Source organism: Mustela nivalis (genome assembly GCF_964662115.1).
Source record: "Mustela nivalis genome assembly, chromosome: 10".
Lineage (NCBI taxonomy): Eukaryota > Metazoa > Chordata > Mammalia > Carnivora > Mustelidae > Mustela > Mustela nivalis.
The window spans coordinates 83,031,584-83,050,954 of record NC_139029.1 but is presented as its reverse complement, the minus strand read 5'-3'; the positions used below and the strand labels follow the sequence as shown (position 1 = coordinate 83,050,954).

The 19,371-nt window shown below is 37.5% G+C and overlaps 1 protein-coding gene across 1 annotated transcript in view; it reads left to right on the top strand.

Moving 5' to 3' along the window:
- Positions 1-718: 718 nt before the first annotated feature.
- The window catches only part of DBT (dihydrolipoamide branched chain transacylase E2), a 54,222-nt gene continuing 35,569 nt past the window's right edge, over positions 719-19,371 (top strand). Inside the window, exons 1-3 of the mRNA XM_082686509.1 lie at positions 719-801; positions 6,960-7,083; positions 10,447-10,522. Coding sequence (XP_082542635.1) covers positions 751-801; positions 6,960-7,083; positions 10,447-10,522 — 251 coding nt within the window. The 5' untranslated portion in view covers positions 719-750. The remainder of the gene's footprint in view (positions 802-6,959; positions 7,084-10,446; positions 10,523-19,371) is intronic.

Sequence of the window (19,371 nt, the reverse complement as noted above, 5' to 3'; positions counted from 1 at the left end):
TTGACCTGAATTTGACATTCTCCAAGAGCCAAGTAAATCAAGGTTATATATGTCTGTGATATATATTGTATATGCTGGGCAGCTGCATCTGACAACATTCTCTAAGAAGAAAAGATAATGTTGGTATCTTTATTTCAGACGTTAGGGTAACCTTTATCTTCTGTAGGGAAAAAAAAAATTGAAAAGGCAATTTCGGTCACTAAGAACCCTCAATGGAGTAAGGAATACCAGTCACTGGGTAGGATCCCAGCATAGACTTGTGACTCGATTAGTGATACAGAGCCTTGCTGCAAAGTTTGGAAACGTCGCATTTTCTGTAATCAAGGCAGGTACGATACAAGCTGAAAGGGGGTATTTTCCTATTCATCAGGTCTTCACCGTAACTCTCTCCAAGTAATAATCTTCCTTTTTGTTCCCTTAACAGTCTCCATTTCTACTACACGTATGAAAAAAGATGATGGTTAGTGGACACAGCCATGGCCTGCCCAACTTTGTCCCCGAAACTCACGTCGAGCTGCCTCCAACCAGCTCTTCCCCACCAGCGCTGCTCTCTTACCTCGGTGCCGGACTCTCAGCCCCTTCGTGTTTCCCTCAGGCCCCGCCCCGCCCGCTGGTTGGCTGTGGGGTGGGAGGCTCGTTCCTGCCCTCGCCATTGGCCGCTCAGGGGGAGGTGCCTTTCCCGGCTCCCCATTGGTCGGCCCTGCGAGACAACTCTTCACAACCACCGAGCATTTGTCATTTCCGGGTAAGATGGCTGCAGTGCGTGTGCTGAGGACCTGGAGCCAGAATGCTGGGCGGCTGGTAAGGGGTTTGGGGCTGATTTGAGGTCGGGAAGGAATGACTTGTCGCCAGTGTTCCCGGAGAGGTGTGTTACTTTGTCGTCCGAGAGCCAGGCGGTCGGGGCACGTGGGATGGAGAAGTGGAAGGATGTATGCTACACGAAGGGCAGAGAAGGTGGCGAGCGGACGGGTCCAGAGACCCACTCCCTCCTTACCTGGCCGCGTTTCTGTCGCAACTCCGTCTCCTTCCAGCTTTATCTACACCCAGTGCCATCTAGCCTTTCACCCGATAGCCTTTCATTGGGCACCATCTAGGTGCTGGGCATTGTGATAAACGCTGGGGATATGGAGATATATATTCATTCAGCATTTATTGAGCACCCACTGTGTGCCAGACACTGAGCACACGACCCCTGCCTCGGAGAACTTGCAGTCTAGAGGAACTCGGAGAACTTACAGTCTAGAGGAACTACAGTCTAAAGCAAACCGTAACAGCACGGGTCCTTGCCTCCAAGGAGCAGGGAGATTCAGGCTCCATTCTGTGGACCTGTGTTCCTCTCCTGTGTCTGTGCCACATATCTTTACAACTTTTTATCACCATAGCTGCGACCTACCTCCATCTCCCCTGAAGTTTTCCCCTTTGAACAACCCTTTAGCACCAATCACCTGACATCCCGGTAAGCATAGTGTTTCGTCCTATTTGCATAGCGTTTTTCCTTCTGGGATCCCTTTTCCCTAAGGTCTTACAGTGGTCGATCCCTGAGCTTAGAAAATCTGTCAAGAGCCTGCTGTGTACTAGGTCCTGTGCTAGTCACTCGCGAAGCAAATGTGAATGAGAGAACCCTGCCGTCTCAGATTAATTACAGCCTTGGGGTGGAAGGCAGGGAAGAAAAAGTTACCACAAAGAATTAGGACAGCTTGAGAAGTGCTATAATGGAACATTATAGAGTTACAGGAACACATAGGAGGGGTATTGGTGGGTCAGAGAGGAGTTCTCAAGGGATACTGTGTAACTTGAGATTTACACCGTGGTAGGTATTGGCCTCTCTTGAAAGGTCTCCTTGCTTGGCTTCTGTGACACCACTTCCCACTATTCTTCTTCCTAGATGTTTGGCCACTCCATCCAAATCTCCTGTTTTTCCTGCCTGACTTGTAAATATGTATTGGTGTTTATAAGGGCTAGGACTTTGGCACTCTGCACTTCCCAAACTACTTCAGCCACTTCTTTCAATTTAGTTGCTGTCTGTATGCTGATAATTCCTAAAGTTCCAGTCTTCAAGCCAGCTCTACTCCAGACCCACATATATCCAGCTGTCCTGGAGAGCTCTAGTTGCATACATAGTAGGTATTTTTCAGCTGCAAGAAATAAAAACCCAGCCAATAAATGGGAAATTAACTAACTATGCATCCCATAGCTAGATGGCAGCTGGCATTGGTTAAGTGGCTCATACTTATCAGGGTTGTCATTTCAACAATTCATGAGGCCTTTCCCTTATGGTTACAAGAGGGCCACTACAACTTCATATTCGAGGGAGGAAGGGGGAGGGGGTGGTACCAGCCACACTTTGGCCAGGACTATGTTACATGGCCACCGTTAGCCCAGGGGGTCTTGAAGGAGTTAGCATTTAGCCATCTCACAGCATTTACCCTAATGCCTCAGAGGCACATCAGATTCTAGTTTCCAGAGCTAAACCCTTAGACCTGTTTCTCTTTTGATTCTAGCCTATACAACTTCAGAATTTAGTCATTATTTTCCACCTTGCCCCCAGCTGCAGCTTTCCTGGTCCTTCCTAATTGGACTTTCTGCCTCCAATTGGTGCTTCTTCAACCCATTCTCCATAGTGTAACCAGGGTGATCTTACAAAGTAAGATACACATTTGAGAATGTCATTTCCTTGCTTAAAACTGCCTCAAACAAAATGTCCAAAATCTAAAAGACTATGAGGCAATTTATGATCTGGACCTTTCCAAATCTCTCAGGCTTCATCCCTTGCTGAAACCTACCCACCCCAACCCCGACTCTAACACTTGCCTCACCCTTGCCCCACACTGAACTACATTGGAAATACAGTGAGCTTCAGTTAATTAAATACACTGCCTCTCTCAACTTCAGACTCCAGACCTTTGCACATGTATTTCCTCTGCTTTAAAGACTCTTGCTTTCTTTCCCTATGTCCTCATCTGTAATAACACCTCATGTCCTGGATTACTCCTACTCAGCCCTTAGGTCTTACTTCAAATTTGCTTTCTCGAAGTAGATTGGTTTCCTCCTTTGTGTTTGTTTTTAATACTCTGTTCTTCCCATTATAACACTATGTCATGATCAACTCTTTAACTGTCTTCCTTTGACTTTTTTTTTTTTTAAGATTTTATTTATTTATTTGACAGACAGAGATTACAAGTAGGTAGAGAGGCAGGCAGAGAGAGAGAGGAGGAAGCAGGCTTTCTGCGGAGCAGACAGCCTGATGTGGGGCTCGATCCCAGGACCCTGGGATTCTGACCTGAGCCGAAGGCAGAGGCTTTAACCCACTGAGCCACACAGGAGCCCCAACTGTCTTCCTTTGAAGGTATGGACTGTACATTCCATGAGAGAAGGAATTCATCTATTTTGTTCTCTAATCCCAAGTGCCTAGCACAGAGTAGACACTCAATAAATGTTTGTTGAACAACTCAGTAAAAAGTCTATTTTTTCCATCTGTTGTAAAGTATAAATAACAGGAGGTCTTAATATGTGTAGTAAATCATGAACAAGGTCTTACTACGTTGTGTTTTATTCTCCCTTATTGCACTGAGCATTTGACTCTTGATGAATTTACCATCGAAATAATAGTGAGCTTTTCTATTTTGTCTGTCTTCTTGTAATGAAGTGTAAGCAACTTGAATTTAGGGACTATATTCTATAGCTTATTTAGCTTTGAATTCCCAAGCCCAGCACAATCCCTGTCTTTAGGAATGCTCAACAATTACCTGTTTAATTATTATTTATTTCCTTGTTTGAATCTACTAAAACTTGGCTTCATTTCCTATTTTTTGCATTCTGTTTCTAGAAAAAGTCTTTTTAGTTTGACAAATTATTTTTTCTCCTTCTCCCTTCTGTTGCCTTTTTTTTTTTTTAAGATTTATTTATTTATTTATTTGACAGAGAGACATCACAATTAGGCAGAGAGGCAGGCAGAGAGAGAGAGAGAGGAGGAAGCAGGCTCCCTGCTGAGCAGAGAGCCCCATGCAGGACTGGATCCCAGGACCCCGAGATCATGACCTGAGCCGAAGGCAGTGGCTTAACCCACTGAGCCACCCAGGCGCCCCGCCTTTTTTTTTAAGATTTTATTTTTTCATTTATTTGACAGACCGAAATCACAAGTAGGCAGAGAGGCAGGCAGAGAGAGAGGGGGGAGGCCCGCTCCCTGCTGAGCAGAGAGACCCGATGCGGGACTCAATCCCAGGACCCGGGGATCATTACCCGAGCCGAAGGCAGAGGCTTCAACCCACTGAGCCATCCAGGCGCCCCATCTGTTGCTTTTTTATCTTTACATTCAGCAGCTTCACTAATTAGTCTAGTCTTCTCTTAGTCTAATTAGTCACTGTCACATAATGCCTGTTGTACTTATGTTGCTTTCTCCTTTTCCACTGTAAATCACTTCAGGAGCCTGGTAGTTCATGCCTCAAATACTGTAATAGTTTCTTAACTTTTTCCTCTCTTACTTGGCTTTACCTGTTATAATCTAACCAATAAACTGCAACTATATTAATTTCTTAGTCATTTTTCTTCAATAATATGTAGTGTAGAAGTTCATACTCCTTAGCCTGACCGTTATATTCAACAATAATTCGGTCCTCATTGAGCCACTTCCAACACTCCCCCCTCCTTTTTTTTCTTTTTAATTTCATTTGACAGAGCAGAGAGCATAAGCAGGAGGGGCAGCTGGGGGGCGGGAAACAGACTCCCCACTGAGCAGGGAGCCTGTGGGGCTCTATCCCAAGACCCTGAGATCATAACCTGAACAGAAGGCAAATGCTTAATGACTGAGCCACCCAGGCACCCTGCAACACTTTTATAAATTTGATCAAGCCAAATCAAGCAACTCACTGCCTGAGAGACAAGTTCTGGCAGCAGTTCTTTGTTTATTCTGTTCCCTCTGCTTTAAAAGTGCATTGCTGCTCTTTAATAATTAATACTTACAATGCAAGGCCCACCACAACTCTTCCCCCGGAAGCCTTCCCAGATCAAGCCAACCTTAAAAAACCAAACTAAAACACAAAAAAACTCTCGGCTTAAGTTCCTCTAACGCCTACTGCCTATACTTATTACAAAAAACTAGAGCATACATGTCCATGCATGAATGTGTGTGTGTGTGTGTGTTTATTTGTTTCTGCTAGGTCATAAATTCAAAGCAGGGATTATTTCTACTATATATAACAATGTGATGTGAGAGAAAGAGCCTCAGCTTCAGAGTCAAATTTTCTTGGTTTCAGAGGTGAATTTTGCTATTTGTTTGCTATTTGTGACCTTAGACAAAGCATTTAACCTCCTTGATCATTAGTTTCTCATGTGTTAAAGAGGGCTAATGTGCCCATTATTTCAGAAGGTAATTGTGAGATTAAAAAGAAGATGATGGATTTAAAGACCTTTAAAGTATCCAGCACATAGTAGGCATTCCTGCCTCCCTTGCCCAATTAGTAGTTCTTCAATAAAAGTTGCCATTGTTTAAGCTAGGACTTCCTAGTAGTTTAATTTTCTCTCAAGGTTTTTAAAAAACCATTTCTTTATATCAAGGTGAACCCATATTCTTCAAAACCTCCATTTATTGCCCTAAATTAAAATTTATGAATGTCTGATGAAGTGGAGGTTGATTTACACCTTTCATTCTGTTGTTGATTAAGAGCCAGGATTGTGGAAGTTGAAGGAGAAAGAAAGGACACAGAAAATGGGGGTTTGGGAAAGAGAATTCTTTCACTATCTGCTAAGTTTTAAGCTATCAATTTTCTTTAGGTTTTATGTTTCCCAAATGTTAATGTTAATAAAAATAAAATATATATTGTAAAGATTAGTTGCTTTACGATTATCTCTTAAGGTAAAACTAAGATGCATGATTTAAGATTATTTGTGTTTTAGGAAAGAGATCTTTAGTTTTTCTTTGCTTTCAGAAATCAGTAACAGCTTAGAAATTAAGGTGAAATATCACATAATAATTTAAATGTATTATTCGTGTTGGTAAACCAAATACTTGTTTTTATATTATTTGCTGTCAGAAAAAGAACAAAATTCTTGTTTATAAATACATATTATAATGTGGCTATAGTACACAACATAATATGTATTATAAAATAACTTTTAATTTTAAGGGCTAATCACCACCGAAGGATAAAGTACATGATAATAAAATAATTTTTTTTAATTAAAAGTAACTCCTACATTAATAAAAAAAATTGCGAATATATACCACCTTTCTCAAATACAGTAATGGGGTTCGAAATTTCTGTACATTATGTTTAAAAGTGTGATATAGTTAACCTGCTGTTAATAACATTGAAATGTTAACTTTCAAAATAAAATAGTCTACCTTTCAGACACATAGGTTCTAATATATCAAGATGAATACATTAAGGTCAACTTACTTCGCTTGTATATTGTCTTGCATTATACTGAGATGTTATACAAAATGGTCACATATAAAGAGTCATCTGTAAATTATAGTAAGAAAACCTTTCCCTACAGCACTACACATGTTTTCAATGTCTTTAGTAGTTTTATTTTGGGAAGTCTTTAGTGACGCAACTGTACCTACAAACTCATGTGTTTGTACAAAATATATCGTTAAAATTTCCACTTTCTCAAGAAATTTTAAGCAAGGATCATAAGCATATAAGCAGCTGTGACTTTAGGGATATAGTTTTACTAAGTAAAAGAACAAAAGAATGTTCCTGGGTGACAGGGTTTAAGTTCCTTTGATTTCTTGAACAGAAATACTTGAGAAATAACCAGTCTTAATAAACTTTATTTTCACTGATTCCAGGTTTGGGCCAGTTCAGATATTGGCCTGGATAATTTCATACTGTTTGTATTGTGATAATGACTGTTCTACTTTTAGAACAGACTTGAAATTCAGTGTGAACTTACAGAGATAAGCCATCAAGAACATTAACAAAAGCTTTTACTTTTTTTTATTTTCTCATCTTTAGATTTGTGTTCGCTACTTTCAGACATGTACGAATGTTCATGTTTTGAAGCCAAAATACGTGTGTTTCTTTGGTTATCCTTCATTCAAGTATAGTCATCCACATCAGTTGCTGAAAACAACTGCTGGTAAGTATGATCTCAAAATAGACTGTATACAATAATGTTTTATATCATACTCAGAACTTTTTAAAAAGGTAATTAAAAACTTATCAAAGTAGAAAGAGTTAACCTTTTCATTCTAGCCCAGCCCTCCTCGCTTTCCCTGAATCTATCCTTTTCTTACTTTCTTTTTTGTGTGCCCTGCCCCCATCCCTTTCATATCTTTACATAAATGTGTGTGTCTTCATAATGTTGGGAATGGGTTGTCTTGGGCCATCTGCTCTGTATCACCTGGCTCATCCGAGTGCAATAGTCAGGTAAATTGTTGACTTAGTAGATTATATCCTTATACTGTCACTGTATTACTGGTTGGATGAAGCACTTACCTCAGTCTGTTGTGTTAAGATTGTGTGATGAAACTTTCACCAAGTGTTCCTAAATAGAAAGTTTCCTGACTTTTACCATTTAATTACCTTTCTCACATCTTTTTCTATCCTCAGTAAAGAACTTGAGGCTTAAGTATTAGATTTGACAAGGGCATTAAGATTTTTTTTTTTTCCTGATTTTCTATTTAGATCTCTGATAAAGAACCCTAGGCTTTTGTTACATCATTAAGCTTTTGACAGATACTTGTTGCCATAGTCTGTGCTAGCAATGAAAAATAGGGGGATTCCAGGCAGATCTAACCCTTGAGATCAAGTCTTTCCATGCCTTTTTATAGGTCATTTTCCATAATACCTTAAGATATATAAACCCTACCTTTGCCTTCTTTTTTTTTTTTTTTTTTTTTTAAGATTTTCATTTTTAAAAGTTGATCTTTTCCTTTTACTTCTTAGAGAAAATAGAGGCCATTCAAGCAGAAACTCCCAACTTCTTGATCTAGTCTCTAAACACTTACCTGAAGCTTTAGGTTCTTGGTCTATCAATTACTAGCTGTGTAACTTTAAGCAAGTTACTTAATTCCTTTCTATTTCATCATTTGTAAAATTGGAGTAATCACTGTACCTAACTCATTGTGTCATTGTGAGAATAAATTCATTTAACACAAATACTTATCACCTGCTGTCTTCCAAGGCACTGTTCTAGGTACTTGGGATACATTCTCTTCCTATATTCCCTAACTTGGTGAATACTTAAGAGAGAGCCTTCCTGATTCCTGTTTCACATCAAATTGATTACTGAGATCTATTAATTTGACATCCTCATGATTCTTAAATCTGTCTTCTCTTTTTCAGACAGTTTTGAAAATATATAAATATATTAAATTCTATACTTCTGTTTCGTACGTGTAATAGCCTCCTAACTGCTTTCTCTGTCATCCCTTCCCCAACCCCATCCACCACATTCCTGCCAGGGAGATTCTTTCTAAAATTTATAGATTTAAAGTTACAAATCTGAAATTGCAGATGGTATTCCCCATTGGTTAATTATTGCTGACTAATAACCCTGCCCATGACTTTAGGCTTAAAGCAACAATGATTTATTATTTCTCAGGATTCTGGGAGTTACCCAAATGGTTCCTGTGCTAGTTTCACCCGAGCTCACTAAGGAGGATCCTCGGCTAGAGGATTATCTGGGTGGAAGGTCCAAGATGGTCCCACATACATGTCTGACAGTTGGTCCTGGTTTTTGGGTGGGGTGTCTCATTTCTTCTCTACTTGGCCTTTTATCCTCCAGTAGACTAGATAAGTTTCCTTACTCCAGGATTTCAAGGCATTATTCCAAGAGGGAGATGGTAGAAGAAGCTGCGAGGTCCTGGCTCCAGAGTTTGTACAGTTTCACTTCTGCTGTATTCTGTTGTCCAAGCAAGTAATAAGCCAGCATAGATTTAAGTAGTGGTAAATTAGACTCTACATCTTATGGGAGCAACTGCAAAAATGTGTAACCATATTTACTTACCACTGGCTCGTGATCACCTTCAGGGCAAATTTCCAGCAGCTCACCATGGCACAGCAAAGAAAGCCTTTTTCAATCTTGACTGATTTATTTATTTATTTATTTGCCATTTGTACTATCTTCAGCCATGGAATTGTGTGTTATTCCCTAACCATGCTCTGTGCTATATTTCCATATTCTTCTTGCACATGCTGTCCCTTGAATAATACTGTTTTGTATAGAGGTTCCATAATATATTTGTCATTTTTCAGTTACTTCAATTGGAATTATAGATCTTCATTTTAACTCTATGATAACTATTCTTTTTTTTTTTTAAGATTTTATTTATTTATTTGACAGACAGAGATCACAAGTAGGCAGAGAGGCAAGCAGAGAGAGAGAGAGGGAAGCAGGCTCCCCACTGAGCAGAAAGCCCAACTCAGGGCTTGATCCCATGACCCTGGGATCACGACCTGAGCCGAAGGCAGAGGCTTTAACCCACTGAGCCAGCCCAGGTGCCCCTATGATAACTATTCTTGAGTACAAATCTTTGTGTACCTTTCTTAATTATTTCCTCAGGGGGAAAAAGTCTTAAAAGCAGAATTGCTTATTGAGTCAAAGATGTGGACTTTTTTTTTTAAGGCTTTTGATATTTAACACCAAACTACTTTTTCAGAAAGGTTCCAGTTTGTACTTTGAGCAGCAGGCCATAAGAGGACCGAACTTACCAGAGAGGAAATAAGAGGTGCCTAATACCTCTATATCAAAAATGCACTTGTATTTCTTAACCATAAACTTATCTCCTCATATTTATTAAAGAAAATCTTAGGACTTGAATCAGCTTGTTGTGTATTTTGTAAGCAATTTTGATGAATTTTGATGAAGATAGAGGAGAACTCTTGAATCAGTTCAGAGCCACTTGTTATCCTGCAGAAGTGAGAGGATCCATATCTACTTCCTGTTGACCAGAAATACTTTTTCTGGGGAATAATTGCCGTAAAGTATCACTTGGCATCTAGTTGTTAATAAGAGTGGAGTAGAAATTTAAAAAGGGATAAACAATGGAAAGGAAGGAGAGAGACAAAGATTTAATAAGTTGGCAGAACATGGTTTGGACAGATGAAAATTTTCCAAGTTTTCTATATATAGACCCATCTGATTGTTATCCACTAAGAATGAGTAGAGTTACTTGAAGTCAAAAGAGATCTAAGAGCAGGACAGTAAGGTTACTATAGTTTAATAGCAGAAAATAAGGAGATCCAGCTAGCTGGGCCTTCTATACCTTTGTAAGAGTGCATTCTTTTTCTTGAAAGTTGGAAAATGGAAGTGCTGTGGCCATTATTCATAGGTCTGTGATGCTGAGTAATTTATTTAAATCTTTGATGGTTATGAATGATGTTTATGCTTTCAAAAATTATTAAATACTTTTTTTATCTGTAAAATGCAATAGGTTCTGCCTCTCATTTAGGAATATATTATGTATTTAATGAGACCATTTCTCATTTGTCTTTGAAGCTCTGCAGGGGCAGATTGTTCAGTTCAAACTCTCAGACATCGGAGAAGGTATTAGAGAAGTAACTATTAAAGAATGGTAAGTTGGGGCAACTCTCTGGCTTGGTTAGTAGAGTATGTGATCTTGATCTCAGGTTTGGAAGTTTGAGCCCCATGCTGGGTGTAGAGATTACCTAAAAATAAAATCTTAAAAAAAAAAAAAGTAAGTTATTCTGAAAAAGATTGTAAGTCAATGTAAAAATTAGTTGTTTGAAAATAAATATGAATTCTTTAAGTTGAGAAATTTCTTTCTGTAACAATGCTTTGTTTTAAAAGCATTAAGGTAGTTTATGTTGCTAATATGTTGTTAACACAATTCATCATACATCATGACATTTTATTTGATGTAATTTCTTAAGGATTATTTTTTATTCTTTTAAAAAATTATTTCACTGCTCACCCCTCTATGAAAAAGGGAAATTAGTCTGTAAAAAATGTTAACTTGATATGACCATGTGTTTGAATGACATTTTATATGAACTATTTTTTTTCCAGACTTTTAAAATCATGATATAGTCTAAGCTCTCTTTACTGAAAATGACCTCAGTAAGAATGTCTGTACATTTTACTCACTGTTCTCTGACAGTTGGCCTGTATTTTTAGGATAGGTTAAATATAATACTGAAAGATATTAATCAAAAAATAATTTTGCAAAGGTTCAGAGTTTTTCAAAAAAAGCCTTGTAACAGGCTCCTACTGCTTTAATCATTCTTCTACCTCTTTTCGGTTTCCTTTTTGGAAATAAAAAAGAAACACCTCTGGGTAGTGAACTAATTTTTAAAAGTGTCTAGGAATAGCAGTGAAGATGAATAAATGGGTGCTCTTCTCCATAGTTTTATACCATTGAAGATCCCTATAAGAATCTGATTCAGCCACTTGTATATTCTTTCTCTGTAGTTCTCACTGTTGTTACTTCGTAAATTAGAAAACAGTAAGAATGTAATTGTGCCTTACCGTTACATCTCTAGTGGCATTGTGGGATTAAGGAAGGAGCAAGAGCAAATTAGAAGAGCCTGACTCTGATACTTATAAACCATCTTGCCTGGGATTCACTTGGTCTCTACTGAGCATTGATTCTTAATGTGTAAATTGGGGGAAACAGCACTTACTCTGCCATCTTACAAGGTTTTTTGTTGTTATTTTTGTTTTTGTTTTTTTAGCAGGCTCCCCATGAGCAGGGGAAGCTAGATATTGGATCCCGGGACCCTGGGATCATGACCTGAGCCGAAGGCAGTGGCTTAACCAACTGAGCCACCCAGGCGCCCTCACAAAGGTTTTGAAAGGATCAAATAATATAATATATAGAGAATGCCTTTTAAATCTGCCAAGTAATATGTACATTTTTGCTTCTTTCTATATTTTAGAAAAATAACTTCTTTCTAAGACAAACACTAGTCTTTGTAGATTCTAGAATTTTTTTTTAACATTTCTTAATTTCTACCTCTTACTAATTCTCTGGACACATATGTTTTGATATAGGGTTTTAAGGTTCTTGGAAAAGGAGATTATGTCATTCCTAATGAAAATTAATAGTTCATTAGATAAGAAACACATATTTGATTAAGGTTTTACAGAAGTTTTTTTTTTTTAAGGTTTTACAGAAGTTTTTAAAGAAATATTAAGAGCTTTCTTAAATTCTGTGTGCTTTTTCTCTAACTTAATATCTATAAATCTCAATTCAAGGGGAAATAATATATATATTGTAAAGCAGTTGGGGGCGCCTGGGTGGCTCAGTAAGTTGTGGTTGGCTCTTGATCTTGGCTCAGGCCTTGGTCTCATGGTTGTGAGTTTGAGCCCCACATTGGGCTTTTTTTTTTTAAGTCTACTTTAAAAAAGTATATGTATATATAATTACATATATACACACACTCTATATATATACAACATCATGTATTTAAGCACTCTATATATAATATTATGTGATATATGTAGTATGTATTACCATATGGTATATATATAGATACACATACTATATATATATACACACACACATACATCATATGTATATATAATGTAGATTGGTAAAATGTTCAAAAGTAGAATAGTGTGCTGTACAGCAAGAATAGAAATTTGAATGTGTAAGGAAGCATGATTTCACAGAAGGTGATGTTTTCGTGTAAGTGGCAGTAAAACCTTATCCTTAGAATTTGTAGCAGCAAATAAATGGGTAAAGAAGAAAAATACTTCAATTTCAAAAAGGCTTTGACAGATTTCCAAAACAAGTTTGGATTATATATTTGCTTTTGCTTTAAAGTCAGTTTTGTCTGATAGTAATACAGCTACTCCAGCTTTCTTTTGGTTACTGTTTGCATGATTGTGTGTGTGTGTGTGTGTGTGTGTGTGTGTTATGTATTTTGCATGTGTTGTGACCGTATAATTGTGAGTTTATCTCTGGATTTTCTCTTTTGTTCTATTGATCAACATGTCTGTTTTTGTGCCGGTACCATACTGTTTTGATTATTACGGCTTTGTAATATAACTTGAAGTCTGGAATTTTGATCCTTCTGGCTTTGCGTTTCTTTCTCAAGATTGCTTTGGCTATTTGCGGTCTTTTGTGATCCCATACAAATTTTAGGATTGTTTGTTCTACCTCTGTGAAAAATGCTGTTGGTATTTTGATAGGAATTACATTAAATGTGTAGATTGCTTTGAGTAAAAAAAAAATAGTAGAGTTTTTATTTAAAGATTTTTTATTTATTTATTTGACAGAGAGAGATCATAAGTGGACAGAGAGGCAGGCAGAGAGAGGGGGGAAGAGAGCCCGATGCGGGCTTGATCCCAAGACCCTGAGATCATGACCTAAGCTGAAGGCAGAGGCTTAACCCACTGAGCGACCCAGGTGCCGCAGTAGTATAGACATTTTTAATCATATTTGTTTTTCCAATCCATGAGCTGAAATATCTTTGCATTTCTTTGTATCATCTTCAGTTTCTTTCATCAGTGTTTTATTTTTTTCAGAGTACAAGTCTTTCTCTTCTCTTTGGTTAGGTTTATTCCTAGATGTCTTCTTATTTTTGGTGCAATTGTAAATGGGTTTGTTTTCTTAATTTCTCTTTGTGCTGCTTCTATAGTGATGTATCAAAATGAAACAGATTTCTGTACATTGATTTTGTATCCTGCAGCTTTACTTAATTCATTTAGCAGTTTTAGTAGTTTTTTGGTGGAATCTTTCGGGTTTTCTATATAATATGTCACCTGCAAAAAAGTGGAAGTTTTGCTTCTTCTTTACCAGTTTGGATGCCTTTTATTTTTGTTGTTGTCTTATTGCTGAGGCGAGTACTTCTAGTACAATGTTGAATAAAAGTGAAGAAAGTGGACATCATATCTTATTCCCGACCTTAGGGAAAGTCTCAGTTTTTCCTCATTCAGGATGATGTTAGCTGTGGGTTTTTCATATATGGCCTTTATTATGTTGAGTTATGTTCCCTCTAAACCTACTTTGTTGAGGGTTTTAATCATGAATAGATACTGTACATTGTAAGATGCTTTTTATGTATCTATTGAAATGATCATATGATTCTTATCCTCTTATTGATGTGATGTATCAATAAGACTTCTGTTTGTTGGGAGTTTTTTCACTACTGATTTGATTTCTTTGCTGGTTCTCTCTCTACTCAAAATTTCAATTTCTTCTGATTCAGTTTTGGTAGTTTATATGTTTCTAGTAATATATCCATTACTTCCAGTTGTCCAATTTGTTGGCAGATAGTTTTTATAATAATCTCTTACAATTGTTTGTGTTTTTGTGGTGATGGTGGTTGATTCTCCTCTTTCATTTGTGATTTTATCTATTTGAGTTCTTTTTCTTTTTTCCTTGATAAGTCTGGCTAGAGGTTTATCAATTTTATTGATTTTTCCAAAGAACCGGGTCCTGGTTTCATTGATCTGTTCTATTGTTTTTAAAATTTCTTTATCATTTATTTCTACCCTAATCTTGTTTATTTCCTTCCTGCTACTTTTAGGTTTTGTTTTTTGTTCTTTTTTCTAGCTTTTTTGGGTATAAGAGTAGATTGTTTATTTGAGATTTTTCTTGCTTCTTGAGGTAGGCCAAATTGCTGTGAACTTCCCTTTTAGAACTTTTTTTGTGGACCTTATGTTTTCATTTTCAATTGTTTCTATGTACTTTTAAAATTTCCTCTTTTTATTTCCTGTTTGACCCATTCTTGCTTATTAGCATGTTATTTAACCTCACTGTATTTGTGAGCTTTCCAAATTTTTTCTTGTGGTTGATTTCTAGTTTAATAACATTGTGATAGGAAAAGATGCATCGTATGACTTTAGTCTTCCTGAATTTGTCAAGGATTGTTTTGTTGCTTAATATGTGATCTATTCTGGAGGATGTTCCATATATGCCTGAAAAGAGTGCATGTTCTCCTGTTTTATGCTGGAATGTTCTGAATATATCTATTAAATCCATCTGGTCCAGAGTGTCTTTCAAAGTCATTGTTTCCTTGTTGATTTTCTGTTTAAATGAGCTGTCCATTGATGTAAGTGGGGTATTAAAGTACTCTTTTATTATTGTATTATATATTGGGTCCTTTATTTTTGTTATTAGCTATTTTATTTATTTGGGTCCTCCCATGTTGGGTGCATAAATATTTACAATTATATCTTCTTGTTGGATTGTCCCCTTTTTTATTACATAATGTACTTATTTGTCTCTTTCTTTTCTTTTCTTTCTTTCTTTTTTTTTTTTTTAAGATTTTATTTATTTATTTGACAGACAGAGATCACAAGCAGGCAGAGAGGCAGACAGAGGGGGGTGGGAAGCAGGCTCCCCGCTGAGCAGAGAGCCTGATATGGGGCTCGATCCCAGGACCTGAGATCATGACCTGAGCCAAAGGCAGAGGCTTTAACCCACTGAGCCACCCAGGCACCCCTCTTTTTTTTTTTTTTTAATTAAAGATTCTATTTATTTGTTTATTGTAGAGAAAGAGAACATGAGCTGAGGGAGGAACAGAGGAAGTGGGAGAAAAAAATCTCAAGCAGATTCCATGCTGAGCATGGAGCCTGATATAGGGCTGGATCTCATGACCCTGAGATCAAGACCCAAGCCCAAATCAAGAGTCAGGAGCTCAACCGACTGAGAGACCCAGGTGCCCCATACTCAGCTTTCTTTTGACATCCATTTGTATGATAGATGTTTCTCCATCCCCACTTTCAATCTGCAGGTGTCTTTAGGTCTAAAATGAGTCTCTTGTAAACAGCATATAGATGGGTCTTTTTTTTTTTTTTTTTTTTTTTTTTTTTTTGATTTTTGTTTTTTATCCATTCTGTCTCCCTGTGTCTTTTGATTGGGATATTTAATCCATTTACATTCCAAGTAATCGATATGTATTTTTAACTATTTTATTACCTGTTTTGTGGTTGTTTCTGAAGAATTTTCCTGTCTTTCATGGTTTTCTGGTTTTGTTGAGTGATATATTTAGATTTCTTTCTCTTTATTCTTTGCATATTTATTAGTGGGTTTTGGTTTGTTGTTACCATTAGGTTTATATATAACACCTTCTGCACATAGCAGTGTGAATTAAGTTGATGGTCATGTAAATTTGAGCACATTCTTCTCTCCTCCCCATGTTTTAGGTATATATTGTCATATTTTACATCCTTCTACTTGTGAATTCTTTGACTTATTTTTTACAGGAATAGTCATTTTTACTGCTCTTGTGTTTTCTACCATCATACTGTCACTATCAGTCTCTCTTTTCCACTCAGAGTCTCTTTTAATGTTTCTTGCAAGGCTGGTTTAGTGGCCATAAACTCCTTTAGTACTTGTTTGTCTGAGAAATTCCTTATCTTTCCTTCTATTCTGAATGATAGACTTGATCACTAGAGCATTGTTATCTGCATTTTTTTTTCCATTTAGCACTTCAAATATATCATGTCAATCTCTTCTGGCTTTGAAAGTTTCTGCTGAAAAATCTCTTGATAGCCTTATGTGGTTTTTCTTGTATGTTGCTGTTTTCTTTTGTCTTTCTGCTTTTAAATTTTCTTTAACACCGTATTTTGCCAATGTGATTACAATATGTCTTGGTGTAGATCTGGTTTTGTCAGTATTGATGGGGGCTCTCTGTGCCTACTAGGTCTGGATATCTGTTTCCTTCCCCAGATTAGAGCTGTTTTCAGCTATTATTTCTTCAAATAAAGTTTCTATCCCCATTTTCTCTCTCCTTTGGGACTCCTATAATATAAATGCTACTACATTTGGTGGAGTCACTGAGTTCCTTAAGTCTGTTCTCATTTTGCAGAATTCTTTTTTCTCTCTTTTGTTCAACTTGATTACTTCCCATTACTATGTTTTCTAGATCATTAATTTGCTCCAAACTGGTGTTCATTTCATAAAGTGTGTTTCTAATCTTGTTTATTTTACTCTTCATCTCTAATTTGATCTTTTTTTTAATCTCCATTAAGGGTCTTACTGATGTGTCCTACTCTCTTTTCAAGTTTAAGGAGTATTTTATGATTATTACTTGAAATACTCCATCAGGAATATTACTTATATCTCTTCCACTTAGATCTCCAGCCATGGCCTATTCTTTCATTTGGATCAAATTTCTCTGTCTTCTCATTTTGTTTAAGTCTCTGTGCCTGTTTCTTTGTGTTTAGAAACATGTTCTTAAAGGTAATAACCTTATAAAGAAGAGGTCCTCTAGTATCCTAGTGCCCTGCCATGTAGTGTCCCCTGTTCTCCAAGGCCTGGCACTTATAGGAGTGTCTCCAGTGTGTGTTGCATGTGCTCTGCTGTTTTATCCTGGCCACTTTATCCTTTAGGCGTGTTGTCTGCAGAGGATACCTTGGCCTGTTGTGGGCAATATTTGGTCCCTGGCCTGATTGTGGTGTGTTTTAATTAGGTGTGCTCTGGTCTGCTTGTCAAATGAGACCCTGTTGCCACTGCTGTCAGAAACAAGGCTCCACAAAACTCCCAGATTGGGAGATACAGCATTGGTAGGGTTTTGGACCAGTCTTTTGGGGGAGGGGACCCACCATGCTGGGACTGAGGCAGTGTGGCCAGGAAGGGTGCTTCCACTGGAGCATGGGGTGCAGGGGGTGGTGGGACTTGGTGTAAACATGCTAAATAGTATGTGTCAGCACCACACAGCTTCCTGTAGGTAGACCTGTGCTTTTGCTGAAGGGGAGGGGAGGGAAATTGCACCTCCCAGTTCTTTCGTTTCTGAAGGGTTCTCTCTGTGAATGCTGCCTCTCTGGGATGTCCTCTAAGATAAACAAATAACCTTCTCACCTTGTGATCCAGGATGTTTTTGAGATCACTGTTTCCATGCTGTGTATCTGCAGGCTATTTGCCCAGTCTTCTTTCCAAGAGCACCCTCAATGCCTTCAGGCTCTATCTGAGCCAAGTCCATTGACCTTGACAGCTCTAGGCTTTAAGCTGTGCTGTTTGCAAGAACTCCTGAAATTCAGCCAATTCCAAGCCAATTACTATTGCAATTAAGTTTTCCCCGTGCACTCCCCTGTGTGTTAGTTTGTCTCTCACCCTTCTCTGCCACCAGTTACCTACCTCGCAACTGCAGCTGCCAGTCTGTTTCTCTCCTAAACCATGTCTCTGCACATCCTACATTCATTAATGTGACCTCTCTCTACCTTTAGTTGTGGAGTTTGTTCTGCCAGCCTTAAGACTGATTTCTTAAGGTATGATTTCTTAAGGGTATGTAGGATGATATGGGGAGTTGTCTAGTTGTATTTGTGGGATGAGGTGAGCCTTGGGTCCTCCTGCTCTGCCACCATCTTTCCCTCCTGCATGATATATTTTTTTGCATCCTTTTAACTTATTTGTGTCTCATAGATAGTATATAGTGGAATCATTTATTGAAATCCATTTTTCCAACTATGCCTTTTATTGGCATGTTTAAGCCATTTATATTTAATATAATAGATAAAGTAAAATTCATATCTGCCATTTTGCTATTTGTTTTCTATGTTTTATGTGGTTTTTTTCATATATTTCTCCCATTAGTGCCTCTTGTTGTGATAAATAGCTATTTCTACCATGCCATTTTAATTTCCTTGTTTCTTTTTATATATATATACATATATATATATATATATATGTATATATATATTTAGTTACTTTCTTAGTGGCCGCCCTGTGGTTTAATAAAAAACAATGTAGTTTGGATTAATATCAACTTAGTTTCTATAGTACATTAAAAACATTGCTCCAATATAGCTTCTTCCCTTCTCCCCTCCTTTTTTGCTATTATCATCATATGTATTACCTGTTTTAAAATTATAAGCCCATCAATAGTTTTTAAAATATTGCTTTATGCACTTGTTTTGTAAATCAGATAGAATTAAAAAGCTGTACAAAGAAAATTTAGTGTCTTGGGGCACCTGGATGGCTCAGTGGGTTAAAGCCTCTGCCTTTGGCTCAGATCATGATCCCAGGGTCCTGGGATTAAGCCCCGCATCGGGCTCTCTGCTCAGCAGGGAGCCTGCTTCTCTTCCTCTCTCTCTGCCTACTTGTGATCTCTCTCTGTCAAATAAATAAATAAAATCTTTAAAAAATATGTATAGTGTCTTGTATATTTACCTATGTAGTTAATTTTTATTAGTATTCTTTATATCTTCATGTGGATTTGAGTTGCTGTCTATTGGCCTTTTATTTTAGCTTGAAGGACTCCTTTTAGCATTTCTTGTAAGGCAAGTTGCTAGCAAAAATACTGTTTTAAGTTATTTGAGAATGTATTTATTTCTCCTTCATTTTTTGAAGCACAGTTTTGTTAGATATAAGATCCTTGACTGGCAGTCTTTCTTTTTCTTCTTTTTTTTTTTTTTTTAAAGATTTTATTTATTTGTCAGAGAGAGAGAGAGTACAAGCAGGGGAAGCAGCAGGCAGAGAGAGAAGCAGGCTCCCTGCTGAGCAAGGAGCCC